We start from the raw sequence: 27,194 nt of genomic DNA on the forward strand, positions 1-27,194 counted from the left end.
CAAGAAAACCATGGGGTCAGGTGAGACCCTGGGCTGGGAGGGGGAGGGCAAGGTCCCTCACCACAACTTAGCCAAACCTGAGCTGCCCCCTGGTGTGCTGGGGCTCTGCTCCAGCTGGGAGGCTCTGTTAGGCATAGGGCAGGGCCCATGCTCCTACCCCGTTGGGGATCAGATGGTGGCTGCCCAGGCCTGCTGGGTTGGGGACTAACACAGGCTCTGCCTACTCATTCTGGCTGCCTGTGGAGAGGATGGGGTCACTGCTTAACCAAGGTAACTGCCTCAGCCCCAGGAGACCACAGGAGGCTGGCCCCAGACTCACGCAGTGACTCCAGCAGCCGTGCAGACACGGCATCTTTGGCTACCTCATGCCCATCCTGCCCATCAGAGGCCAGCACAACCCAGATGAGGCCACTGAAGGGCACTGGATGCCCAGGGATCACCACCTGGTACCAGAAGTGGTGCCAGCCAGAAGGGCCTGTGCCCAAGCACTTAGTGAGGAACACTGGGCTACCCAGCTTCATCCGTTGGCACAGCAGCTGCAGGGCAGCCCGAGCCCCTTGGGACTCAAGCTTGTCCCTGGCCAGGGCCAATTGGCTGCCCTCTGGCTGTAGGCATCTCAGTGAAGGACCCACGAGCTGCTGGCGGAGTCGCTGCTTGATGTCTGGCTTGAGCCACTCCACTGCCACCTGCTCTCCACACAGGTGTGACTGCCCTGCAGGAAAAAGGCAGAGACAAGGGCAGGTCTTAGCCCCGGGCCCAAGCGACCTGAAGAGTCACAAGCCTGTTTTAATTTCTAGCCTTCCCGTTTCCTGGTGATGTGGTATCTGTCAAATGAAATACCTTAATGTTTCATTGTATTTGTAAAGGGGGTGTAATAACTGCTACCTTCTAAGTTCTCTTGGAGGAGTACTAGTTGATGCAGGCTTTGTCTACCTAATAACCATATAATAGCTAACCTTTACTGTGACTATCTGCCATGAATCAAGGAATGTGCTAAGTACCCGCTTGATTCTCACAAGCCTCAGACTGCCTTGGGCAAGTCCCCTTGCCTTAAAACATTCTCATCTATAAAGAGGGACATCATTCTGTGTTACTTGCATCGGAATGTTGAGGATTAAGTCAGGAGACAATGCCTGTGAAGAGTTAAGTTTAGATAAGTGGTAGTACCACTGGAAACTTTAAAATCTGAGGTCTAATAAATAGCATAAGGTGAGAAATTCGGGCATTCCTGCCCCTAAGATCTCACTATTTTACCCGCCACGCTGATATGTAAAGTGCCGGCAGAACGTGTTTGCCCCAGCCCGCGGCTCCCCGCAGTCTCCACCCCTACCTTCCATCAGGGCCTTTTTGGCCATGGCGGCGGCACGGTGCGAGCTGAACTTGAGCAGCGCGATCTGCGCGAGAGCCGGTCCGGGGCTCGGCAGCAGCAGCGCCTCCTGCAGGCCGGGACTCAGCGGCTGCAACGCAAGCAGCAGCGCGCGGTGGCTCAGAGCCGGCGGCAGCCCGTCCACACTCAGCTCACACTTCTCGGTACTGCGGCACACGAGCAGCGGGCAGGAGGGCCGCAGCGGGTGATTGTGCAGCGTGGCGATGGCGGCCTGGGCGCCCCGCCGCGAGCTGTAGCGGGCGTAGGCGAAGCCACGGTTCAGGCCGCTGAAAGTCATCATCAGGCGGAACTCGTAGAGGCGGCCAACTCGCTGGAACAGTGGGATCAGCTGGTGCTCGTACACGTCTTGGGGCAGCCGCCCGATAAACACCTCCGACCCGGGAGGTGGCGGGCTGCCCACCCAACCTGGGGGAGGGGGATGGGGAGGGACACCGTTATCCACCGGGACGTTCCGAGATTCGGGGCCCACGGGCCCGGCGTGGGAGGGACCATGTGAGCACGTCTGTGAAATGAGTACAACACTCGTACCCCAAGTCGTTGGCATAATGCGTGACTGAGCTAAAACGGAGCTGGCACACAGGTGCACCTTAAAACTGGCTCGGTTCTTCCAGGGGCAAGTGGGTGTAAACTCACAGGCAAGACATTTCCACGTTTGCTGGAGGGGGTAAGAGGTAGTTAGGGGTTTCTGACTGGGGAGCCTCGGGGTAGGCGCCTCCCCCTGAGGGGCTCGTCGCGGCCGTCGAGGCTGGTGTATCCCAGCAGGCCTAGGGTTGGGGCTAGCGTACCTGGGGGAGGCCCGCCATACTTCCTCTGCCCGTTTACTTGCACCAGGCGGATGCCAGTCTCCCTGACCCACGCCTCCAGCGCCGCCTTGTTCTCTGGATTCACCCTCTCACACCACAGCTGAGGGGGAAAGGGCACGTTGGAAGCGCGGATCGCAGCCCCCGCCCCCACTTCGCATGCAGTGCTGGGGCTCCCTGCACCCCATTCCCTGCGCAGGTGGGGCTCGTCCACACCCTCATCGCCACTCACTCACCTCACACTCGCGCTTGGACTGCATGGCTCTCGGGTTGGTCCGCTGGTGCCCCCTATATAACCTATCTACATCTGGAAGCTTCCCAGCCCCTCCACCTCCCTAACCTCTCATTGGCTCTGAGCACGACCCCGCCTCCCAAGGGGGTGGGGATATACGCCGCACGTGCGCCGCAGAACCCGCCAACCCTCAGGTGCAAGCTAGAAACCCTTGTAGTTGAGTCTGTGGGCAGCCCCAGCTCTTAAGAAATGGTTGGTAAACCGACAAGTATGGACGGTGTTGGCAAGAAACTCGGAGGCACCCTTCATCTTGGACAAAAGCCCATGGCGCATTCTGTAAGTCTTTCTCCCCATTTTCCACTGCTAAAGTGCTTAGGCTCTGACGGAATAGCAACACAGGCAGGCTCCAGTGGTTGAGGCATTTTATTGGACCTTTGGCAACTGGTTGTGGCGAGCAGTCCCTGGATCTGCTGTAGGGACCTGCAGAGGAGGCCACGTCAGGCAGGGAACCTGTAGCCCACAAGCCAGACTGGCCTGAGCCCCCACGGCCTCCTATGGAAAATGGCCTGGTACCTGGCCATTTTTGCCTGTGATTACCAATAAAATCATAATAAAAATAAAAAGTCTCTGTTCTGATGACTCTTCAGGTCTTCCTGGTGGAAACAGAAGTGTGTGAAGCTGTTGAAGTACATATGCAGTTTTGTCTTAGCCTTAAATGGTGCCAGTCCCACTGTTCTTTGACAGTTTGCTCAAATCAGCAGATGCAAAGGGCTGGCTTGTTCTCCTTTTGATTTCCTCCACAAGGTCTTCTCTTCGAACATCCACCTGAGGGAAGAAAGTGGTATGAGCATCTTTCACTCCACTGCTCCCTGAGGGCCCACTCCTTCCTCTAGTCATCAGGCATGGCTCAGCAGGGAGCAGGAACCCAATCAAACACCCCAGGGTAGACAGTGCTTCTTGGGGGAGCCAGAGACAGGGTATATGTGGGGATGGAGAGCTTACCATACCATGACCACAGAAACAGGTTAAGCCTTTGAGTCCAAAGTACAAGTGGGTACTTTGCTCAGGTTTTGAGTAGGCATCGGCCAGCAAAATGGCATACATTCCCTGTCCCTCAGCCTTTTTACCCGCCTGCTTACCTCTTCCCTGCTGGCCACTGAACGAAGCTTGATGACCCCATTCTTGAGCTCTTCCTCACCAATGATGGCCACCAGTGGGATGCCTGCCTCCTCACAGTACTGCAACTGGTTCAGTAATTTTGGGTTCTTCTTGTAGAGCAGCTCTGCCTGCAGGGACCCGGGCAGAAGATGAAGGCTGGCTTCTGCTATCCTCAGGGACATCCTCCTGGGGGCCCAAGCTGTCATCTTGCTCTTAGCTCCACCCCCAAGAAATCACAGAATAGCAGGGTCACTATGGGTGAGCTTTTATTTAGTCTGTGCCTAGCACTCCCAAGGTTACTGCCACCCTGGGGCTTGCCTTCTGTACCTTGATCCCAGCATCCCAGAGCTCTGAGATGAGCTTCAGTCTCTCTTCCAGCAGCTTCTTCTGCGCAGATGCCACAAGCACCTGTGTCTCTGTGGTCCGCACTTTCTCTTCCAAAGCCTGGGGAAGGTGCAGATAAGAGTCAGTGGGCTACCCTTTACAACACGTTCAGGAAGCAAACAGAGCAGGCCCTTGTCAGGATTCTGAGGCCAGGCCCAACTCAGCGAGCTCCACCAGGGCAGGGGCCCAGTCTTCTCATCTAGCAACTGGGCATAAGGTAGCTCTTAGAAGATACAAGAACTGACTGGCTTGTACATGTGACTTGCCAGAATAAGTAATCCAGGGGCAAGGGCAAAGGTAGCTTATGTACAGTTACTTCTAGGTCATCTCCATCTAGTACCTTAAAAGCCCACAAGAACATTCACACAGAAGTGATACTGTGAGCCCACCAGGCAATCCAATCACCCCTGGCAGTTCTAGTTCCCACTTACCATTTGCCTCGTCAAGAGACTATGCCTCTTATACTTTAGCCAGAGGACACAACCCAGGGTGTGTGTGGATGGGGGGAAGGGAGGATGTTGCTGCCTTGTCTTTTTCTGGAAAACTATTTTCACAGTTCTTACAACATAAGATGCTTAGTGGAACAGTGACTTCAATTGGGAAACATAGGTGGATTCTACTCTAGAGAAAAGGATGGAGTGAGCAGTGGGAAGGTTTCTGCCAGAGCATTCCCCAGGGAATGAAATGCAAGCAGCCAGTTAAGAGCAGCAGAAGCAAAGGAGCGCTTACAGCCATGAGGGGCTTCCCTGGCGTTACTCTAGGTGATAGAAAGTCAAGATAGCCATCTGGGTGGGAGAAAGACTTTGGAGTTACTGCCTGGATTCAAATTCTGACTCTGCCACTTAAAAGACTTAGTTTAGGTAATAACCTATAACTTCATCTGAAAAATTTAAATGATAACAGTAGCTACTCTCAAAGGGTTGTTGAAAGAATTTTATTAGGTAACGCATGAAAAGCACTAAGCACAGTGCCTGGCAGGGTAGTAAAATATTAAGTATTCTGTATTGTGAGGAAAATCCAGGTCAATAGCTATGCCAGCCTAAGTTCTTAACAGCTCTGAGGGAAGTAGGGACCCAGAGCAAGGGATTTTGTGAAAAAAGAATGATCAAATATCCATAAAAGCTGACTAGAATGGGGTGGGAGTCTGTGAAGGACAGCGACCATCTTTTCTCCATTTTTCTGCAAAGATGCTCCTTGCCCAAAGCAGCACCATTTGCCCCCTTGGAGATCAAAGAAGATACGATAGCTTGGATGTTACCACCTGCGCAGACTGCCTTCTATCCACTTACCTCCAGCCTCTGCTCCACGATGGAGAAGATCCGTTCCACGCCAATGCTGAGCCCCACACATGGCACCTTGCGCCCTTTGGGGTCGAACATGCCCACCAGCCCATCATAGCGTCCTCCAGCAGCTACACTGCCCACACCCAGGGGCTCGTCCCCTGCTCGGACTGGGGTCTGTAGCAGCACTGCCTCATAGATCACCCCAGTATAGTAGTCCAGCCCTCGAGCAAGGCTCAGGTCGAAGGAGATCTGTGGCGACAAAAACAGTCAGTACCACATGAGGATCAGGTTCGAAGCCCCCGATTTCAGCTAGGGCTCCCACCCCCATCCTGACTCACCTTGTCAGCAATGCCAAACAGGGTCAGGTACTCAAACAGCAGCTTCAGGTCTCCCAGGCCCTCCAAGGCCTGCTTGTTTTGGGATAGTTTAGGATCCTGGAGCAGCTGTTCCACCAGGGATACCCCACCTAAGGAGACAGATTTGTGAGCCAGACTGACTGTCAGGAAGGAAAAGGTAGGGGCTCTCCTTTTTGGCTTGGATTGCACGTATGTGTGTGTGTGTTCTCTTTCTCTCTCCCCCTCCCCTACACATATACACACAGAGACAAGAGTTTCAGCTTTAGGCTTGAGGACAGTGGGATGGCGCTGTGGAGGTAGAGTGCGTTCCTCACCATGCTGCTGGACGTAGTCCCCAATGCGGTCGGCCACCTCGGGTGCGAGGCCCTTCTCTCCTACCATCTCATTCTTTACTTCCTCCCAGGATACCTGGGCAGACACATATCAGTCACGGACCCCTGGGCACCTTCCCCACCATACAGCAAGTGTGAGCTCTCCTCGGAGGGAGGGGGGCAGTCTTGAGCAGAAGCAACCCTTTAACCTACATCCTGGGGCTAACCTTCCCTTGGTGGGCATGGAGGCAAGCCCCTCTCTCCTAATCTTGTTTTCCATTTCTTAAGGCAGGGTGGGGTCTGGGGGAAGAAAGGGGTGTTTGGATTATTACCTTGTCCAGCTTGTCCACCGAGGAGCAGATGGTGCGGAACTTGCTATCAGGAACCCCACAGATGGCAAACAGCCCATCTAGGATGCGCCGATCATTCACCTGTAGGGACCCAAGGCATAGTGAGGACACAATCTCTTTACATGACACTCAATAGCCTTGGCCACTTGGGCTACTGGCCTCTCTGCACAAGGACCTTCTCCCGTGAGAGGTCAGGCCCTACTTTGCCCTCCCAGCCCCGTTCAGCTCTGACCTTGACCAGGAAGTCGCCTATCTGCAGTGAACTCAGGATCTCACACATGATCTTCAGGCACTCTGCATCAGGGATCATGGGGTCAAATTGCCCAGCAATGTCAAAATCCTGCAGGGAGAGGGGCAGGGATAGGTGTCAGGGATTTCACATTCTTAAGGGGGGACTACTGGGAGCTCTGGTCTCCCTCTGTAAAGACCAGTTTGTACCCACACACACACCTTCTTCATTCTCTGATTCAGCCTAGAGGAAAAGCCCAGCATTTCTTATGTCTCTTACCAGTCCTGGTTTCCTTTCCATCTACTTATGGGGCTATTCCTTCATTATCTCACTCATTTACTTTTCCTTATTTCCTCAAGCCACTGTGGGGGTGACAAGACAGCCTTAGTCCTTTTCTCGATTCAGCAGTTCTGCCTACCAGTCTGGATTTGATACCTCAAATCCAATTTCCCCATCCTTTGCTGTGATCCTATCACTGTGATTTAATAAGAGGAGCACTGGACCAAGAGTTCTGGTCCCGACTTTGCCTTTCTTCGCCCTATGATCTCTTCATCCTGCTGAGCTTCAAGTTTAGTCACATATAAAATGGGGAGAATAATCCCTGTTCTCCCCTCCCCACACGTCCTTTGTGAAATCTATGTGAAAATACTAAAGAAACCTAAGGGTCAGCATGGTCTGGGGCATCCAGGGTGCTCAGGACGTCAGGGGAACTCAGTAGGTTCTACTGGCTTGAGGGCGGGCCAAGTGACCCATCCATCCTGCCTCACATACTCACACATTGGTAGAATTCCCGATAGCGGCCGCGGGTCATGGCTGGGTTGTCCCGCCGATACACTTTTGCTATGTGGTAGCGTTTAATGTTGGTCAGTTTATTCATTGCCAAATACCGAGCAAAAGGAACCTGATGACAGAGTTAAGGAGAGAGCCCCTCCTATTACAGTCTGGAAGTTGCTTCTCATCACCAACAGAAACTGGGGTCTAGACCCTCCCTGTGTCAGTAAAACCACCGCCCATGAGAACAGCATTTCTGAACATTAGAAAAAATGAACTTTGTTAAGACAAGGGGCAGCTGAACTCTCAAAAAAGATCAAGGCTCTTTTCACCTTGGTAGTGTCTCCCCTGGGCTATACCGAGCATGGCAGGGGGCTGGGCAGATTGGCCAGGGAGCAGAAAAAGGGCCCCATGGGGAATCTCTAAGCAGAGGACTCTCTGACATAGCTTGGTGTTGGTCAGTTAAGAATGTTATCCACTGGACTGGGCAGGGGAGAGGCATTCCGGAACCAGGGGATTGTTGGTAGAGTTGGAACTGGGCCCTGACATAAAGCTGAGGTCTCACTCAGATGTCAGAAACCTTCTAAAGCTATGCTTTGTTTAGTTCAAGTCCCACTCCTGGTTTTTAGAGAAATAATTTCCCTGACTGCCAAAGGCGTCATCTTTGATCCCACCTATACCTGGTGTCCCCAAACCTGAGGCTAGGAACAGCCCCAGCCCAGTGAGGGCTGATCCATCCAAAGTGTCCAGAACCCGGATTTAGAAAGATACAGTGAGGTCATAGCGAAGGGACAGCAGCTCCCCACCCTGGTCCTTCAGGTCATAGATAAGCTTAGAGTCTTCTCCATACTTTCCAGTCAGTGTTTCCTAGAGAAAACATAGACACGTGGTCACAGTGATAAATACAACAATTTAATAGGAAGTTGGAAAACAAAAACCCACCATTCTAACATGACTGATTTCAACTTGTCTATATTTCCTGTTTTCTATCCCAATGCTTATGTATTTGATTCTGTTGTAATCAAAAGGAAACATCAATTTTGTTTTCCGCTCATCACTATTTCCATTGTGTGACAGAGCTGAAGTATTAGTTTAAAGCTGTATAATATTCCAGTGAGAAGTAGCTCTGTATTTCCTTCCTAGGATTACACTTTAGATGTTTAGGTTATTCCAACTGTTTAAAATGTTCCATAACATTTTAATAAATATATTTGGGTATATACTCTTTTGAATATTTTTTCTGAGGATAAACTCCTAGGAGTGGGTTATTAGATCAACAAACAAATGCTTTTATGATGCCTATGATTTGAACAATGTCAAAAGCAGTCCTTTGCCCTGTGATGTCTTCAACAAGGTGATAACTTATTTTACCTACCAGTTGGTAAAATTTAAAAAGCCTGAAAATTCCCAGTGTGTAGAATCAGAAACACTCATATATTGGTTGGTGTTATGGGCTGAATTGTGTCCCCCTCAAAATTCATATATTGAAGTCCTATTCCCCAGTAACCTCAGAATGTGACTGTATTTGGAGACAGGGTCTTTAAAGAGATAATTAAGCTAAAATAAGGTTTTTAGGGTGGGTCCTAAACCAATAAAATTAGTATCCTTATAAAAAGAGGAAATTTGGACACAGGGAAGATGATGTGAAGATCCAGGGAAGAGACACTAGCTACGAGCCATAGAGAGAGGCTCGCAACAGATCCTTCCCTCATGGCCTTCACAAGGAACTTAGACCGCTGACACCTTATCTCATAGTTCTAGCCTTCAGACAATAAATGTCTGTTGTTTAAGCCACCCAGTCTATGGTACTTTGTTAGGGCAGCCCTAGCAACTAATACAGTTGGTTAAGATATACATGAGTACAACCTTTCAGCCCAGCAGTTCCATTTCTATGAATTTAGCCTGCAGATATATGCCCACCAGTATCAGACATTGTTCCAAGCACTGAATATACATCAGTGAACAAGACAAAGGCAGTCCTTTACCTCACGGATCTTCTATACTAGTGAGAAGAAACAAGCAATACACTAATGCAAGGAACCATTAACAGATAAGTTCAGATAGTCATTGCTGCTCTAAAGGAATAAAACAGGTTGATGTGATAGACAAGGGCTACTTTAGACAAGGTAGCTGGAGAAGATTATTTGAGGAATGGCATTTCAGCTGAGATCTAAAATTAAAATCAGTAATCTTTAAACTGAAATTAAAGTCATGCGAAGAGCCAGGGGAAAAGGGAATTCAGGAAGAGAGAAGAGCAAGAACAAAGGCCCTGAGATAAACATTTCGTGTGTTCCAGGAATAGAATGAAACCAGAGGAACACAGTGGGCAAGGAGAAGAATAGTACGAGATGAAGTGGGAAAAGTGGGCAGTGGCCAGATCGTGTAGGACCTTATAAGCCTGGGTAGGGTTTGGATTTTATTATAAATGCAATGGGAGTCACGGGTTTAAGCAGGGAGTAATGCAATCTGTTGTTGTTGTTGTTGTTTTTAATGTATCAGTCCATTCTAAGAACTGATCTGATTTTTTTTTTTTTTTAGGAGGGCACAACTCACAGTGGTCCATGCGGGGATCGAACTGGCAACCTTGGTGTTATTAGCACCACGCTCTAACCAACTGAGCTAACTGGGCACCCCATTTTATTTTTTAAAAGCAAAGAACTGGAAACAATCTCAGGGTCCATTAATAGGAGACTGGTTGCATATTTATACTTTATATGTATGGTTTGCCTGTATCTAGAAAACATCTCAAGTAGGTGCCATGGAATTCAATATAGATAGAAGCTGTAACTTCCACTCCTAAGAAGGGCTCTTTTGAAAGCTGTTGGCTACAACAAAGGTAAGTAAAAAGCAGAGCCTCTCCCTCTAAGCCAGTCCCGTCCCCCTTCTCACTGGAGAAAAATACTGACTGGTCTTTGTCCACAATAGCAGAGAGAACTTGGGGCCCTCATTCTCTTCTCATCCTCTTGCTGTTCACATACCCACTCTCCCACCAAGCAATTTCTCCTCACTCATCTCTCACCTTTAGTTCAAATACAGGTGTATCAATTACTTCTGCACCATGGCGCTTGAAGCAGCTGATGATTACATCAAACACCTTCTCCCGAACTGCCATCTGCCGGGGACTGTAGTCTCTTGTGCCCTTGGAGTCAAAATCAGCCAAAGAAGCAGGGATAGGTTTTAAAAACAACAAATAAGGTCTAGAAATATAAAAACATGACCTCAGCAATGACAAATGCAAATGTTGCCCCAAACTTAGATTTTCCTACAGGCTACTGAGTTGTAAAACAAGTATAACAATTCCCTATTAATCACCACACCCATTTGCTATCACCGTTCTAGGTTCCATTCCCTTTTCAGCTTGGTTCTATTTTGTAGAATTCTTAGAACTCTATTCTCTGAGACGTTTTCCTAAAAACTCTTCTTGGGTAACATTTTCCTGCCTAATAGGAAACACCTACCCAATGACAGGCACATAACGAACTCAAACTGGCTTAACTAGCTCAACTCCAAATTTTACATTCTTTTCCAACATAACTAAGAAAAAGAAATCCTAATGAATCCTAATTGTCCTCTAATTTGTTTCTGATAGCCCTGTGACATGAGCTGGGCAGATACATTTTATAGATGAATTACAGGATGTTGAGAAGTGAAATCACTACTTGTGGTCAGTGACAAGGCTCACTTCATTCATTTTTGTGAAAATGTCTGCCAAATACCCCAATCCTTAATAATTTATCTTTCAAATAAAAAAGGTGTTCTGTGAAAAGATCATCTTAAAACTCACACAATGGCACAAGCATTTTTCCTATTTTGAAATGTAGTGGATGTGCTTTATGTGTACTTCCCATTTCATCACAGAATATTAATAAAAGTACACTCAAGGATCGAGATTCCATAAAGTTAATAATTTTTACTGTCTTATCAGGGACATTAAGTGCAACTGATTATTTTTTACTGTGAGTGCATGAAAGTAAAGAACATAATGGCTATTAGTACAGTTTAATGCCACTGTCTTGATTTGTGCTAAGACACTAGCACTTCTATCACCAGTGTTTTTGCACAATCAGTGCAAATGAAGTAAAACAAGGCAAATAACATTTTGAAAATAATTTTGACCACGAAGAACACTTGAAAGAGTACTGCCCCCATGATACTGAGTTTTCTGTTATTAACATGAATCACACATCAAGAAATGTGTTTCAACTAAATGTGTGTGTTCAAACTAAAGTGGATAATAACTCTCCAGTATAATCTCATTTTAACATTATATTATGGAAATTTTCAAACATACATTATAGAGAATAGTACAAAAGACCACCATGTATCTATTACTCAGCTTCAACTACCATCAGCATCTGCTATTCTTACTTGATCTAAGCCCCAACATTTTTTTTCTGTAGTAAAGCAAATCTCAAATAATCAATCTTATCAGATTGATTTTCAGAATGATTTTCTAACACATAAAGATTAAACACACTCACACACACACACACACACACACACAATACCTTTATTACAAGCAACAAAACTAACACCAACCCTTTGTTATTATCTAACACCCAAGCCGTGTTTAATTTTCCTCGATTGCCTCAATATCTTTTTATGGTTGGTTTGTTTGAATCAGATTCTCAATGAAGTCCATGCATTGTGTTTGGTTGATATGTTTCATGTTTATCATTAAATAGTTCAACAGTTTCCTTTCCTTTTTGAAAAAATGTCATTTATTTGTTGAGGAAATTGAGTCATTTGTCCTAAAGAATTTTTCACATGTTAGATTTGGTTAACAATCCTCCATCTCCCATATTTTCAGTAAACTGGAAGAAGACCTAATTAGATTCTGGTTCAATTTTTATTTGCAAGAATGGTGCAAATAAATAGATGGTGCTGTGTATTTATTACCTGGATGGTGCCGTGTATTTATTACAGCACATCAGGAGGAACATAATGTGAATGTCTGGTCGTCCTATTTTTATTATGTTAAGGCCAATCATTGCGTTTAGGTGAGGCGAGCCTAATTGATCATAAATTCCTCATTAATCTTTTCACCTAATAGTTTGAATAACTACTGATGATCACTGCCTTGGGATTTTACGCTGTCTCCTTAATCAATGAAATGAGTTGTGTGTAGAAAAGAATAGCTCAATGAATTTAGGGGGCCAAAGAATTAGCCTTCAAAGGGGAAATCTCAATACAAGGAAGACAGATTATCTTCCCTCTTCTTTGGAGTTCAATTTCACATACAGTCATTGACTACCTACTTAGTTCCAGGAACTCTGGGTCAGCCTCTCAGCATAAATAAACCATGTAAATAACTAAAAGTCAGCAATAAATACAATAATAGAAATACATATGAATTGCCAAAGGAACCCAGATGAAGGGGTAAATAGTTCCATTTATAGAACTTACAGGAAGTAGCATCTGAACTGAAATCTTAGAGGCTGAGCTAGGAATCTCCAACTGCATTCCACTCTCCTCTCCTCTATTTGGGTCTAGTCATACAGGTCTTTTTCTAGTTCCTGGAAACTACCAGGGTTCTTTCTTACTTCAGGGTTTCCATACTCTACCTGGACCTATCTTCCTCACACTCTTCTCCTGGCTATCTTCCACTCATCTGTTAGGTTGGTTAGTGTATCACTTCTTCAGTGAGACTTTCTCAGACTCCCCAGTTCTTATTTTTCTCAGACCATCCTTGTTATGTCTTTGTATCACTTATCACAATTTGTAATGATATATTCATGTGCAGGATTACTTGCATGAAGTCTGTTTCCTTCAGTAGAATGTGAGCTCTGTGAGGGCAGAGTATATTGTTCATCAAGCTACATTCACTGGTTTGTACAGTGCTAGGCACATAGTAAGCACTCGATAAGTAATTACTGAATAAAAGAAGGAGTAGCCGTAGCAGGCATACTCCCCTACACATCCAGCTGGCCTAGTTTCTGCCATCACTTTGCCATCCCAGAATGACTCAGGTAGAGTTCAATCCAGCCCAGTGCCCAGAGCAACTGTTGTTTCCTCTGCAGCATTTCAGATCCTCCTCAATGACCTGGTTCAGGGAAGCAGGCATATATATCCCTGTGAGTGGAATCAGGGACTCTCTCAGAGGTTCTCTAAAGGAATGACATTTACCTTGGGTGTTTTGAGCACAAACTTCTGTTTCCCTTCATCAGGGCCCAGCTGTGCCTTCAGTTTCAGTAGTTTTGCCACCTCTTCCTCGATCTGTGGAGGAAAGTAGTCGCTGGGTTATCACATCTGCTACTCCCTTCCCTCCTCCGCCATTCATTCAGTATCCCTCCTTCATCAGGATCTGGAGCAGATCTCTGTCCCCAGGCCTAGCTTTGCTTCTCTCAGGTCCTACCCAGGTCACCTCAGCACCCAGTCCGTCCGTCCTTCTCCCTACCAGCCCGGTCCCTTCTTCTCCACATCCCTGTCCTCTGTGGAGACCACCGCATCTCTACCTCCTCCCCGCCTTGTGTTGGCCCTTCCCCAGGCGCCTGGGTCACCTGCTCGGCGCTGGCCTTCTGCTGTTTGAGGCCCCGTACACGCTCTCCCTGAAGTCGCACTAGCTCCTCCAACGCCGCACGCTCTGCCATAGTAGCTGCTTACTGAGGAGGCCTGACGTCTAGCTCCGAGGTGGTGGCCACAGCCTCAGCTCGGATGACTTCCGGCAGTCGAGTTGCTGGCGCGCAAGCCTAGAGAGCCTCCGTCGAATAGAACAACTTCCGGCTCCTATCGGAAGTGCCCAAGATGAGAGGGAGACTGAAAGGACTAGAGCCAAGTTACGGAATCTGGAAGGTGCAGAAGCGGTCGCCTCTTGCATGGTTTTCGGGCTTTTCCTATACAGCGCTCTGCACCCTTCCTGAGGTCCAGTCTGCCTGGTTCCTAGGTCCTTTGCCCTTTGTCCCGGAAATTTGGCCTCCTGCCGCAAGATGCCCCAGCTCGCACTCCTGCACGGGAGGGCCTGGGCTGCGCTGTTTGGCCAGCTCCGGCGGTCGCCCCGCGCTGTCTGCATCCGGATGGTCCATTCTCATAGCCAGGTGAGCCAGCCTGAGATAGCTCAGGTTTGTCGAGGCAGGATCTCCAGGTCTGAAAGCATGGACTCGCGGCTTGTACTCCAGTAGTATTACAATCGGTTTTTATTGGGTGCCTACCATATCTGAGCTAAACGTTTTAGCTGCTTTGTCATTTAATCCTCATAGCAATCTTGAGAGATTGGGATTATACCTAAAATTATACAGTTGAGGAAAAGGAGACGGCAAGGTTAAATGATTTATCTATGGATACATAGTAAGGGAGAATTTTAATATAGGTCCACAATCCCTTATTTGAACCGGTTGGGGCCAGAAACATTAAAATTTCTCAAGCAAAATATATAAATATTCCCACTGAGATGATTAACGAACCTAAGTAGACTAAGTTCACGTTAGAATTTATCTCAACACGAGATTTTGGAATGGCAGGAGAGGGTTTGTGGACCTGAATTGCCATCCTTTGGAGGAGAAAATCTGCCAAAGTATGGAACTACCGTACCACATTCTCTATGTTTCTGGAAGGGTATTCAGCTTGCTGGTAATAAACAGCATCACTGATTCTGTTTTATCTTGGGAAAGACCCTATTGTCTTTCCAGCACATGCTTTGTGCTACAATGAACAAGAGGGTTCAGATCTTTGTTATTAATTTTCAGTCATAGCATCCTTTCAGTGTTTTTTTCTTTTAAGTTCAATTAGCAAATCCATTCCTGTTCATTCCAGGCATGTTCTTTGTTCTTGGGCTAGTCCTCTTCTGCCTTCAAGTTGCTTTTTCCCCGTCTCCAAGCTTAATGACCGTTGCTACCTTATTAAAAATTTTGTTTTCGCTCTTTGAGTAAGAACTGAGAACTGGAAAAGATCATACTAATCCCTATCACTAGATGATTGGTGGTGGTAGTGGTGGGTTGTTGTTTGTCTTCATTATTCTCAGATGCTTAAACTTTTTCAGACAAGCTTGTGTGGCATAGACCTGACCTCATGTGTGTTTTATTATATCATATATATTGTAAATATGAACATGGGCAATGTGTGTGTGTGTGTGTGTGTGTGTGTGTGTATTAGATACAACATGGGTTTTTGGAGGGGGGCTGAGATTGGGATAGATAAAATAGTGTTCAAGCTTCCTGTTGCTCAGGGCCAGAGCTTTTTGCAGGTTGGTGGTGCACGGGGCCAGACATGTCACAGGTCTGGCCAGTCTTAAGAGGAGCTACATCTCATATTCCTTCTTCTGCCAGGTTGCAGAGGCAGTGTTAACATCCCAACGGAAACCACATCAAGAGAAATCAAATTTTATTATCAAGACCCCAAAGGTAATTCCCTTTGCCCCACGCTGTCCCATTAGAGTGCCTTGGAGGACTGCCCTCTGCTCTGATTGTCTGTTCCTGACCCTTTTGAATGTCCTTTTAGACTACTTAAAAGAAAGAAAAATCTTTACTGTTCTTGAGGTACTGGGGCTTATCGTTATCTGAACTCAAAGAGACTTCAACTCCAGACCTTAGATTATAGATGTAGTTTAACTCTTTGTCTTAAGTGAACTTGTTTTTTGTCTTTGTTTTCACTATGGTTGCTTTTGGTTTCTAGGGCACCAGAGATTTTAGTCCCCAGCAGATGGTTGTGAGGGAGAAAATTCTTGATATGGTTGTAAGCTGCTTTAAACGTCATGGTGCAAAAGGTTTAGATACCCCAGCATTTGAGCTAAAGGTAAGGGGAGAAAAAAGTAATGGAATCCCTTATTTTTCACCTGCCTTCAGTTTCCCAAAGGGCTTCTAGCCTGTGTTCTGGAGTCCTCCTTTGAACTGTGGCACTTTCTGTTTGACGACTGCAGGAAATGCTCACTGAGAAGTATGGAGAAGACTCTGGGCTCATCTATGATCTGAAGGATCAGGGTGGGGAGCTATTGTCCCTGCGCTATGACCTCACTGTATCCTTCTGAGTGCTGGAGGCTAACTTGTCTCTTTCCAAACCCAGAAGGGTTTGACAAAAGGGACAAGAGTGACTCTGGGACCACATAGGTCTAGTGGCAGCAGCCTTTATTCCAGTTTCTCCTAGAAGGCAATTCTGCCAGCAGAGCCTGGCCTGGAACACTGTCATTTAACTTTAATGTGTATTACAGTCCCTTGGGAAAACTTGCAGAAACACAGATTTCTGACTTCCAGCCCCAGATATTCCTAATTCTATAGCTGAAGTGGGGTTTAGAAGTCTGCATTTCAAACAGGAACCAGGGTAATTAAAGATGAAGGTGGTCCTTGATCTACATTTTAAGAAACATTGACGTAGAAGTTGTAGGCAAATCGTGATTGTAACCATTTTGAGATGGTTGAGAATGGATCCAAATGGGAGGGAATGGCCCAGACTTAAAATTCTTGGGTCATTTCTATTTCTGCATCCCCTGCTTGCTACTGAACTTGTAGTTTTGTTAAGTGGGATTCCTTCGTTTGACAATATTCAATATATATTGAATGCCAAGTACTGCTAGGCCACTTGGGGATAGTGGGAAACAAGACAGAGAAGAGAAGGTGCTTGTTCTCATCCTGATAGAGGCCCAATCCTCCCTAATATCTTTACACTGGGCCTAAGCTTGAGATGCAGTGTCCTTCCTCCTTAACCTGTTTATGTGAGGTCCCTTTTGCTCGTTATCTGGCCATGAACAAACTGAAGAAGATGAAACGCTACCATGTTGGAAAGGTGTGGCGGCGGGAGAGCCCAACCATAGTCCAAGGCCGCTACAGGGAGTTCTGCCAGTGTGTAAGTGGCCTGAAGGAGGGAGCATGGTTTGATAGTTCTGGGGGCCACAATCTGGGAACTGGCTGCTCAGTGGAGATTCTTTTTTTTCCTGCCTTTTCTTTGCTATAGGATTTTGACATTGCTGGTCAGTTTGACCCTATGATCCCTGATGCAGAGTGTTTGAAGATCATCTGTGAAATCCTAAGTGGGTTGCAGCTGGGGGACTTTCTCATTAAGGTGAGGCCAGGGCTGAGGACTGAGGGGAGAAGTCTGGATTTGGCCTGATGCTGTCCCAAAACACAGGTCACCCCAGCCTTTACGCCTGCAGCTCTAGGACTCTCTTAGTACAGCTGTTGCATTATATATGTATATCTATATAGACATCTTGTGACATTTCCTTTCTATCCTTTTTATGAGTCAGTAGAGTAGGGACTGCCATTGTTTTGAGGGAAAGGGCATTGACAAGGCACCTGGGTTACTTCCACTGAGTTCACAGGTCAATGACCGGCGGATTGTGGATGGGATGTTTGCTGTCTGTGGTGTTCCTGAAAGCAAGTTCCATGCCATCTGCTCCTCAATAGACAAACTAGACAAGGTAACCAAGAAGACATGCTTCAGTAGACCCTATTAGAGTGTCTGTCCTGTCCTCAAATCTATACCCCTAGAGAAAAATAAGGAAATATTGGCTGGAAGTGAGCTATTTATGGGAGGAAGGTAAGAAGACATTCTAAAGCAAGACATGAGTTTTGCTGTGCAGTGGGGATTATGGCTGATTGCCTAAGCTTTCTCTGACTTTGCTGAGCATAGTGTTAGGTACTCGTGACACATATATCAAAAGTAAAATGTCTTTTGCCAGATAGAGAAAGAAGGATCTTGGGGCTGGGCTAATGTTTGGGTGTTTGTGCAGATATCTTGGAAAGATGTGAGACATGAGATGGTGGCAAAGAAAGGCCTGGCTCCTGAAGTGGCTGATCAAATTGGGGACTATGTCCAATGTCATGGTAAGAACCAGGGTTTCAGAGCTATATGATAGAACAAAAGTGAGGGTGATATGTATGTAACTTCTACCTCTGAAGCAGCTCCTTTCTGTAGATGTGCCAAGTTCCAGAGCCCAGCCTGAATTTAACTCCCCTTTTATTTATTGTAACTACCTTATGTCTTCAGATAGCAAAGGTAGAGGCAGAGGAGGAGAGTCTGGTCATAAAAGATGAGGATCTTTTTTCTTTTTTTAAGAAAAGGAGGAGGACTAGCTAGAGCACATTAGAGATAAATCCGGATGAAACACATCTGGGTAAATAGCACAGACCTTATTTCTCCCTATGTGTCTCCTCAGGTGGGGTGTCCTTGGTAGAGCAAATGTTCCAAGATCCCAGACTGTCTCAGAACAAACAGGCCCTAGAGGGTCTGGGGGACCTGAAGCTGCTCTTCGAATACCTGACTTTATTTGGAATTGCTGAGAAGGTAAGCTGAGCTGGGAGTTGACCTCTTGCTGAGTTCTGGGGTTCTCAGGGTCCTCAGTCTTGTCTGGGACTTACTATAGCCTTGTCCCCACAGATCTCCTTTGACCTAAGCCTGGCTCGGGGCCTGGACTACTATACAGGAGTGATCTATGAAGCAGTGCTGCTACAGACCCCAGCGCAGGCAAAGGAGGAGCCCTTGAATGTGGGCAGCGTAGCTGCTGGTGGACGTTATGATGGGCTAGTGGGCATGTTTGACCCCAAGGGCCACAAGGTGCCATGTGTGGGGCTCAGCATTGGGGTAGAGCGAATCTTCTCCATTGTGGAGCAGAGGATGAAGGTAGGTCCTAGGTAGGGGTGCAGTGGGGCTGGAGGCCTGAAAGCTATCACATTTCTGGAGGTGCAGTGGAGCTATTTTTCTGATGATTCTTTATGTCCTTTTGGAGTTACTGGTGCAAAGGAATTTTTTATTAGTTTTACTTTCTTTTCTCTCTTTATTAGACGTTTGGTGAAAAGGTACGGACCACAGAGACCCAAGTGTTTGTGGCCACTCCACAGAAGAACTTTCTCCAAGAACGGTTGAAGCTAATTGCAGAGCTGTGGGATGCTGGGATCAAGGTATGGTGGAGCTAATATCCAAACCATCTAAGTATAGATGTGGAATTCAGGCACCAGGCCCATTTTACTTTAGGCCTAGGGTGGAATTCGAGATCTTTCCGGTCTTCACTAGAGTTGTCTTCTTAGGGTAGGAGGGCTAGCTACTTATTTCTTTGGAAATGCTTGTTCCTGGGGTTTGAGTGGTGTGGTCACTTCTAAAACCCCTACTCTACCTTCATCTTTTTCAGGCAGAGCTGCTATATAAGAACAATCCTAAACTACTAACCCAACTGCACTACTGTGAGAACATGGGCATTCCACTGGTGGTCATTATTGGTGAGCAAGAACTGAAGGAAGGGGTCATCAAGCTTCGTTCAGTCGCCAGCAGGGAGGAGGTGAGTGCGTCAGGCAGAAATAGAAGGGACCGAGTGTTTCTAGATCCTTTTTTAGATTCTTTAAGAAATATGTTTCTGGCTGAGGAAATATTTCCGGGGTTAATAGTGATAGAGATGAATGAAGACCCATCCTAGGCAACCATTGTAGCCAATGATATTGGCTAGGTGGGCAGAAGAAGGAAAAATGAAATCTTAATGGATATTTTGAGACTAGTCAACAAAATAGACATAGAGTGGGCATTTGAATCCCTTTAGTCTTGAGGGCATACATTCTCCAGGTCAGCTTGAAGCCCATACTATTCCCTACTGGTTGCATAAGTAGTGGGAGCAGATACAGAGTAAAATAAATTTGGAAATGCAGTGGCTAAGGAGCTGGTATCACTCTCTTAGTTTGTCACATGAGGGTTCTCTTACGTTTCAGGTGGCCATTAAACGGGAAAATCTTGTGGCTGAAATTCAGAAGCGACTATCTGAGTCTTGATCCTTGCCTGATTGCTATCGGCTGCTCTTTGTAGAAAATGTTTCATCTACGGCTGACTTCCTGATGGACTTCATAACTGCTGGCCAGGATGGGTGACAAGTGCCTCTGCCTCCTCCATCCTTCCTGGGTACAGAACTGTAGAAGGCCCTGAGGACTCCTGGGCTATTGTGAGCAGCTCTTCTGCGTGGGTGCAGATGGCTAGTATGTGAAAGAGATATGTTCTAATTGCGGAGTCAGATGGCAGATTTGAAATGCCATTGAATACTACCAAGAGGTGATGAGATGTTTACTGTGAACAAGGCTCTGGGAAAGACACCTCAGGCTGAAATGATTCTGAACCACTGGGATCAGAAGTCAGATACTTAGCCTTTCCCTGTGCTGTGGCTTCTGAACCAGATCCTGGGGAATTTGTCCACAACCTGCTGTTGATCTGTCCAGGTTTTTGGAAAACAGCAAGGAGGAACAGTGGCTGCTTTCTGCTTTTTTTGAGGACAAAGGTGCTATCCCAAGGGCATGGCAGTACCCATATTCATGTGGCATCTCTCTAGCCCATCCGTGGTTAACAATAGCAGGGTGAGGCTGTCTGTTTAATAATCTCAAATGTTGAACTTAATAAGTAACCTGACGGATGGTCTGATCTTTTGAGATTTTGGAGACCATTTCTTGTGCCAGAATCACTGCTCTGACTATTCCCTGTCCTGCCATGGAGGTGGCTGTTCTAGAAGTGTTTGGATAAATAAATAAAATATTTAATGTGGTAGTTTGGGTAATTTGTTATCAAGGAGTTGGTTTGCGTAGGCCATAAAAAACTCCTGAATGTTCGCTGGAGAATTCTAACCTTGAGCTAAGAGTAACCTCCCTGGGGTGATGTTTCTGTTTTCAGTGAAGGGAGCAGCCACAGTTTTTTTCCCCTTGTGCTCTCCCTCCCCACCCCCCACCCCCCCACCTTGGAGATACAATCATGTCGCTAAATCAATACTGAGCCGTCTGACAGTTCTTCACCCTGGAGTGTTGCTGATAACTGGCCTTCCCAAGTCCAAGCATGTTAATTAAATTGTGCCCTATAGATTGAAGGACTATAATGTTCCTCAGTTGAAGATATAAATGAATTAACCATAGGATGAGATCATTGCTTCAAGATAAAGAAACAAAAGTGCAAAAAGCTCTCTATGTGTACTTTGGGGAGGCCGCAGCTTTTACAAACACTTCAGTTTGGTGGTGGTGGGGGAGCTTATCTTTAGTGCATACAGATAAGAGGGGCATCTGGAGCCTCTAATAACAGTGCTTCAGCCTTCAAAAAGAAACCTGTTTAGAAACTCTTGGAAATGCACTCAAATTTGATTAGACTATTAGGGCTCTGATTCTGTTTCCTCGTTTGTAAAACAGACGAGTTGAACTGCCTGCCCTGCGATGCTTTTGAATGCCAGGGCAAAAAAAGTTTGCGCGCTCCCTTACTTCCGTGTTGCTTCATACTCTCCTTGCGCATGCGCCATTTTCTTGGGGCGGAGGCGGGGCCGACAGTCCTGTTTTAGAAGCCCTCTAGTTTGTAGCTCGTTTAGAGCACGAGACTGTAAGCTTATTGGAGGACAAGTTTGCTTTACGGCTTTAGGTCGCTTTTTACGGCATTTTCCGGCTTCCCATTCACTTCGCGGTGAAGATGGCGTCGGGGAGCGGTGTAAGTGTGTGTGAGAGGGAGGTTTGAGGGGGGTGGTTTCTCAGTGCGGAATATTCTGCACCTGACTGGCTTCCCGACACCTCCTTGCGTTTCTATGGCCCGGGTGCTAGAGCTTCCCCGTAAGGCCCTGGCTCAGCGTCAGTGGAATCGCGAGGTTTCTTGGCTTGGGGTCCTGAGGCCACCTCAGCCTTCTGGTGCGGTCCGGAGAGGTTTCGCTCTCTACAGGTCCCGGAGCCGTCTTGGCGGCGATGACACGTTTTCTCTATAGCTCAGACACGATTAGCGATGAATCTTGAGGGCTTTTTTTCCCCCTACAGACAAAAAACTTGGACTTTCGCCGAAAGTGGGACAAAGATGAATATGAGAAGCTCGCCGAGAAGAGGCTCACGGAAGAGAGAGAAAAGAAGGATGGTGGGTGCCTGCTCCATTAAGGGCTAAGGGCATTGTAGAGGCGATGCAGTAGGTGGAGACTTGAAATGCACTGGGCTACCCCGTGTAACCTCTGGCAGAGCGCTGCCTCCCTGGTCCTCGATTTCTTCATGTATAAAATGAGAGCAAGGAAATGGACTGGAGTGTTTTTCAGGTGTTTTCTAGCTCTGTTGTCTTCTACTTTCTTGCTCTCCCTTTGCTTTGCTCATTTAGAACTTTCCTGAAGGACAGGGAATAGTGGAATCCTTAGTAGTGACAGAGAGGTTAGCGGAGTATTTTGCTGCTGTGCATTACTGCTGTTGAAGACCCTCTCTTTCCCTTGATATTACTTAAGGGTGAGAAGAACATTCCTGGCCCAATCAAAACCTTTTCTTATGGTTGGAGAAGAGCAAGGGGACCTGCTAGGGAAGGTGTGATTGTTTGAGCTAGTACTTAGTGCTGTTCTCTTTGCCTTGCACAATGTCAGGAACTTAATGCCTTTTTCTTAGAGATTCCACTATACAAAAACAAATGTCTGATTTTTCTCATCTGTTTTCAAACTTGTACATTCTTCTTCCACACCGTCTTGCACACACTAACCGGTTTAGTTTTTATGTAACTTGTAAAATAGTGTTTGGCATGTAACAGGTAATTCCTAAATGTTGGTCCCACTTTTAAAATTTTCCCCAGCTCTCAGAAGAATCCTTTCTGTGTTCCGCTTGGGATATCTGAAAGCATTAGTGTTCTTGCTCTTTTAAAAGGTTGCTTTTTGTGCAAATTCAGAGCTCTTCCCTTCAATTCAGTTAATCAATGAATAGAAAACATTGCAAACAAAGCTTGTTGGCTTTAATGTAGAGAACCGCTATAGTGAGTTAAGGATTGCTTATAAATTTTCCTATTCAAATTCTCTCTCGCTGCTGCCTGTTACGTGCTTTGAAGTTTCAAAAAATAAATGAGAGTAAACCTCTGGGTTTTGGGTTTCATGCATATCTTTTCCTCTCTGGTTAAGGTATTGTAATATTGAAGGGACTTCCTTTCCCATTATATTTCAGGAAAACCCGTGCAGCCAGTCAAGCGGGAGCTTCTTCGGCATAGGGACTACAAGGTGGACCTGGAATCCAAGCTTGGGAAGACAATTGTCATTACCAAGACCACCCCACAGTCTGAGATGGGAGGGTGAGTGGCTTTTCATTTTTCTCTAGCCAGGAGTAGTAGGTCTAATAAATTGTTGGTTTTAGGAAGTGTTAAGGAGGGTTCGTGGCCCCAGGTTAACAACCTTTTTGCCTGTAATTCTATCCTTAGGTTTATTTTTCTTTGTCCCCCAAGGTCTCAGGTTCATGTAATAATATCTCTAGGAGAGGTCACTCTGCAGGCTTATTCATATTAGCACAATAACTACTTTTTAGTATCTTAAAAGGGATAATTGTTCTCCTGCCAGAGGAACAAATGAAGGAAAGGACTACTAAGAAGATTTCTAGAGGAGAAAGGTGGAGCTAGAATGGAGCTAGGATCTATTGATAGTTAATAAAGGGTGTTTAGGTTCCAGACTGGCTGTAAAGGTCGTAGTTGTAATGGATTTTCTGGTTGTCCACCTCCTTCCTAGACTAAATCTATAACCTACAGGAAGAAGGATCCCATAAGAATTCTTCATCCTTTTGCCTACTACTACTCTATCCAGTTAGGTTTTCCAGCAGGAGGGCAACACAGATAGCAGTGTGACATTTCTCTGAGCTATTTAGTAAACCCACTGTTGTTATTCCTCTCTATATTGGTAACTATTGCTATGTAAACTAACAAATTAACCCAAAGTTTAGCAGCATAAAACAACAAATAGCTTATAATTTCTGTGGGTAAGGAACTTGGGAAAGGCTTACCTAGGTGGTTCTGGCTCAGGGCCGCTCACAAAGCTGCACTCAAGGTGTCTGCTGGGTCTGTGTTCATCTGAGGTATAAGTGGGGCTCGAGGATCTGCTTCCAACATCTGTCACCTGGCTGTGGTTTGGTGGCCTCAGTTCTTCGTTCCATGGGCCTCTCCATGGTTCTCACAACAAAGCAAGTGGCTTCCCCAGAGTCAATGATCCACATGGACAGACTAAGACAGACACTGTGTTTTTTTATAACTTCATCTTGGAAGTGACAAAGTATCACTTGTATTATATTCTATTGGTCACACACCAACTGCGGTACAAATAGGGAGGGGGCTACACAGGATTAGAAATACCAGGAGGGTGGAGATCATTGTGGGGTCATCTTGGACATTAGCTGCCACATTCTTCCAAGAGCTAAGGCTTTATGGAAGTGAGAAGTGCCTCCTTCTAAAAAGAATTTTTACCTAAAAATGTGAGTTTCTCGGTTGAAAACAATAAGATCCATACCACTGGATTTGATTCAATGCTGTTTCTGTTTGCTAGATATTACTGTAATGTCTGTGACTGTGTTGTGAAGGATTCCATCAACTTCCTGGATCACATTAATGGAAAGAAACGTAAGGCTTGGAGGTAGTTTGTGGCTGGGGCTGGGATTGGGCTTTGGAGTGGGAGGTAGGGGGACGGGTGGGTTCTGTTCCTTTTTTTTAATGCCCAGGGAATTCTCCAGTTGCTTCAGCACAGGCCATCCTTTACTTCATTATCTAATGTTTCTGTAGGCCGTAAGGTGAGAGACACTGTTCTAGGCTCTCAACAAGCCCAAACCATAGTCTTCTCCTGGGCTCAGATGTCCCCACTGATCTGCATCTACTCAGAAAGGGCAATCGAAAACCATCTGCATCTTGTTGTCTGGGGCTGCTGCTTCTGGGAACAAGTAAAGCCAAGGGAGTTGTTTTCAGCTATAATTATTTTTGCTGCGTGTTTTATGAGAAGGTGTTTTTTTAAAATATCAGGAAAAGACTTTTTGAGGGGCTGAGGATGTTGTGATGACCTTACTTCTTCACTCTTGACCCCACCCAGATCAGCGAAACCTGGGCATGTCTATGCGTGTGGAACGTTCCACCTTGGATCAGGTGAAGAAACGTTTTGAAGTCAATAAGAAGAAGATGGAAGAGAAGCAGAAGGATTATGATTTTGAGGAAAGGATGAAGGAGCTCAGAGAAGAGGTAAAGCTCTGCTGTCCTTCCTTCTCCCTCCCCAACTTTGAATTTTATGTTATGAATCATGAGGCTGTCTTCCTCATTCCACTGCCACCCCCAGGGGATACTTGTATCTCCTAAATTTCTGTATATGAGGGGAAGCATTTATTGCCCTTGTTTGGGACTCTCATGAGCTGAAGGAAATGGCTCTAAATCTATCCTTTATTCCTGGATTCTCTGGGCCATACTTTTTTTTTACTACAGGAGAGATTAACTAAATGCACCTAGTCCCCAAGAGGCCTGTGGAACCTGGCTGACTGGATCAGAATTCTGTTTCCTCCACTTACTGGCTATGAATCTTGGGCAAGTTATATAACCTATGTGTGCCTCAGGTTCCTTCTGTTAGAGATCTTAGTATACAATATACGCAAAGCAAGCACTGAGAGCAGTTGCTGGCATGTACTACATTCTCCAGAGTGTTAGTTACTATTACATGGTTTTGCTCCCATAACCTTGTTAAGAACTAGGGATGACCTGGAAAGTAGGGTTGAGAAGTGCTCTCCACAGGCTAAAACTTCTCTTTCTTGTCCCATAAAATCTTGACTGTGGCTTTTCCTCTGCTCTTGAAATTGTACTTGTCTTTAAATATTTTCTCTTAAAGATAGAAAGGAATCTTGAAGCTCATCTGTCTCTTTCAACAATGTTTGGCTCAGGAGTCTGAACTGATTCTGAGTGATTTCCCCCCCTAGGAGGAAAAGGCCAAAGCCTACAAGAAAGAGAAACAGAAGGAGAAGAAAAGGAGGGCTGAGGAGGATTTGACATTTGAGGAGGATGATGAGATGGCAGCTGTGATGGGCTTCTCTGGCTTTGGTTCCACAAAGAAGAGTTACTGAGGCTTTCTATGCTTGGCCCTTTGCTGGGCTTAACTTTGTATGTGTGTGGGGGTCATTTTTCGGGGTGTACTTCGGAAAGTCCATAAGAGTGGCAATGGGGAGGGCAAGAGGGTGGGTGTTTGTGGTTTCCCTCTGTCTTGGGGGAGCACAGGAGGCAGAGGTAATGCTTTGGCATAATTCCTTCAGCCTCACTTTATCACTGGAGTCACAGGCCCTCTGCCCATTGGCGTTCCCAATAAAGAAAAACCTCCTCTTCTGAGGCTGCTTTCCCGAAACTTCCCCTGCATCTTTCCCTCTTCATCTATCTAATCTCTTCTCTGAGCATCCTACATTTATCCTGTGTTCTGCCTTTGTTTTAATTTTGACTCTTGCTTAGCCCTCAGTGGAAGGGTTTTCTGGGCCGCCAGTTTCCAGTTGATACCATATCCTTGACCATCCCCCCGCCCCTTTCCCTTATCCCCCATTGTGGTTCTCTGGCCACTTGTGCATGCTTGTGTACTTCTGCCTGCATCAGTGGTATGTGCGGATGTGTGTGCATGAATCTGTCACATAAGAGGGAGCCTGAGCTAGAATCTCAGAGCATTGCTGCCTTGGGGCCTGAAGTTCTCAGTTTCCTCAGTGCATGTAACAGGATATTAAATGGAATGAGTGTTTGGTGTGGTTTTTGTCTGGTGAGTTTTTTAATCTCCCATCCCCTCCCCATATGTAGACTGTTCAGCTTTTCCTGTTTGTTTTATTTTATTGAGGATGACTGTTTTTGTCTTCCTTGTGAGCAGGCTCTTGGAAGGACCTGTTTGATGCAAAAAAGAAAACGGAAAAAAAAGCCAAACCTCACATGGGAGCCCTTTGGTCTCTGAGCCTGTTCAACATGTACAATAAATGGCATTGACTGGGCCTATTTCACATTTGGTGGGAACATTCCATATTCTTCCCTGTGTATTGTTTTTTGCTTCCTACACTGAGGATTTCCATGTAGAGTTTATTCTTTCTTCATTTGAGCCCTGTCACTTTTGTTTTCTAGGTTCCTTCAGCATGAGTTGTATTTTCCTCTGATGGGATCTGTGTCCGGAAGAGTCTGAACAAAACCTTTCCTGTAATTTTAGCCTCCTTTGATCTTATTTTTGGAACAGCAGAGCCCAGGGTTGAACTTAAGTGTTTTCTTCACTACTGCATTTAGGCTGGGCACAGGGTTACTCACTCTTGGCACTGTTGAC

The 27,194-nt window shown here is 46.2% G+C and overlaps 4 protein-coding genes across 6 annotated transcripts; 2 read left to right on the forward strand and 2 right to left on the reverse strand.

Annotated features, from left to right (window-relative positions):
- Positions 1–41: 41 nt before the first annotated feature.
- On the reverse strand, positions 42–2,686 carry DND1 (DND microRNA-mediated repression inhibitor 1). The gene is made up of 4 exons (XM_019740288.3): positions 2,424–2,686; positions 2,173–2,290; positions 1,331–1,792; positions 42–712 (listed from the first exon to the last, which is right to left on the reverse strand). Exons 1-4 carry the CDS (start codon positions 2,445–2,447, stop codon positions 255–257), a joined length of 1,062 nt encoding a protein of 353 aa, XP_019595847.2. The 5' UTR covers positions 2,448–2,686; the 3' UTR covers positions 42–254.
- A 138-nt stretch (positions 2,687–2,824) lies between these two features.
- Positions 2,825–13,930, reverse strand: HARS1 (histidyl-tRNA synthetase 1). 2 transcript variants are annotated; one of them, XM_019740286.3, is made up of 13 exons: positions 13,762–13,930; positions 13,388–13,477; positions 10,281–10,400; positions 8,033–8,128; positions 7,266–7,391; positions 6,494–6,601; positions 6,244–6,342; positions 5,915–6,008; positions 5,583–5,710; positions 5,251–5,493; positions 3,905–4,021; positions 3,559–3,705; positions 2,825–3,244 (listed from the first exon to the last, which is right to left on the reverse strand). In XM_019740286.3, exons 1-13 carry the CDS (start codon positions 13,849–13,851, stop codon positions 3,131–3,133), a joined length of 1,572 nt encoding a protein of 523 aa, XP_019595845.1. In that variant the 5' UTR covers positions 13,852–13,930; the 3' UTR covers positions 2,825–3,130. The 2 variants fall into 2 exon arrangements, with proteins under 2 accessions (XP_019595845.1, XP_074169756.1); XM_074313655.2 differs by having other exon boundaries at positions 10,281–10,458; positions 13,762–13,916.
- Positions 13,931–13,951: 21 nt separating this feature from the next.
- LOC109451797 (histidine--tRNA ligase, mitochondrial) lies at positions 13,952–20,701 on the forward strand. 2 transcript variants are annotated; one of them, XM_019740291.3, is made up of 14 exons: positions 13,981–14,053; positions 14,145–14,295; positions 15,523–15,597; positions 15,869–15,988; positions 16,113–16,208; positions 16,907–17,032; positions 17,141–17,248; positions 17,508–17,606; positions 17,919–18,012; positions 18,345–18,472; positions 18,566–18,808; positions 18,970–19,086; positions 19,314–19,460; positions 19,882–20,701. In XM_019740291.3, the coding sequence occupies exons 2-14, from the start codon at positions 14,188–14,190 to the stop codon at positions 19,939–19,941; spliced, it is 1,521 nt and encodes a 506-aa protein (XP_019595850.3). In that variant the 5' UTR covers positions 13,981–14,053; positions 14,145–14,187; the 3' UTR covers positions 19,942–20,701. The 2 variants fall into 2 exon arrangements, with proteins under 2 accessions (XP_019595849.3, XP_019595850.3); XM_019740290.3 differs by having other exon boundaries at positions 13,952–14,295.
- A 774-nt stretch (positions 20,702–21,475) lies between these two features.
- ZMAT2 (zinc finger matrin-type 2) lies at positions 21,476–26,883 on the forward strand. Its single transcript, XM_088798667.1, has 6 exons — positions 21,476–21,616; positions 21,934–22,027; positions 23,077–23,200; positions 24,435–24,508; positions 24,969–25,114; positions 25,837–26,883. The coding sequence occupies exons 1-6, from the start codon at positions 21,599–21,601 to the stop codon at positions 25,978–25,980; spliced, it is 600 nt and encodes a 199-aa protein (XP_088654793.1). The 5' UTR covers positions 21,476–21,598; the 3' UTR covers positions 25,981–26,883.
- Positions 26,884–27,194: the final 311 nt, after the last annotated feature.

Source organism: Rhinolophus sinicus, chromosome 5, assembly GCF_057876585.1.
Source record: "Rhinolophus sinicus isolate RSI-liver-muscle chromosome 5, RSI-T2T, whole genome shotgun sequence".
Classification (NCBI taxonomy): domain Eukaryota; kingdom Metazoa; phylum Chordata; class Mammalia; order Chiroptera; family Rhinolophidae; genus Rhinolophus; species Rhinolophus sinicus.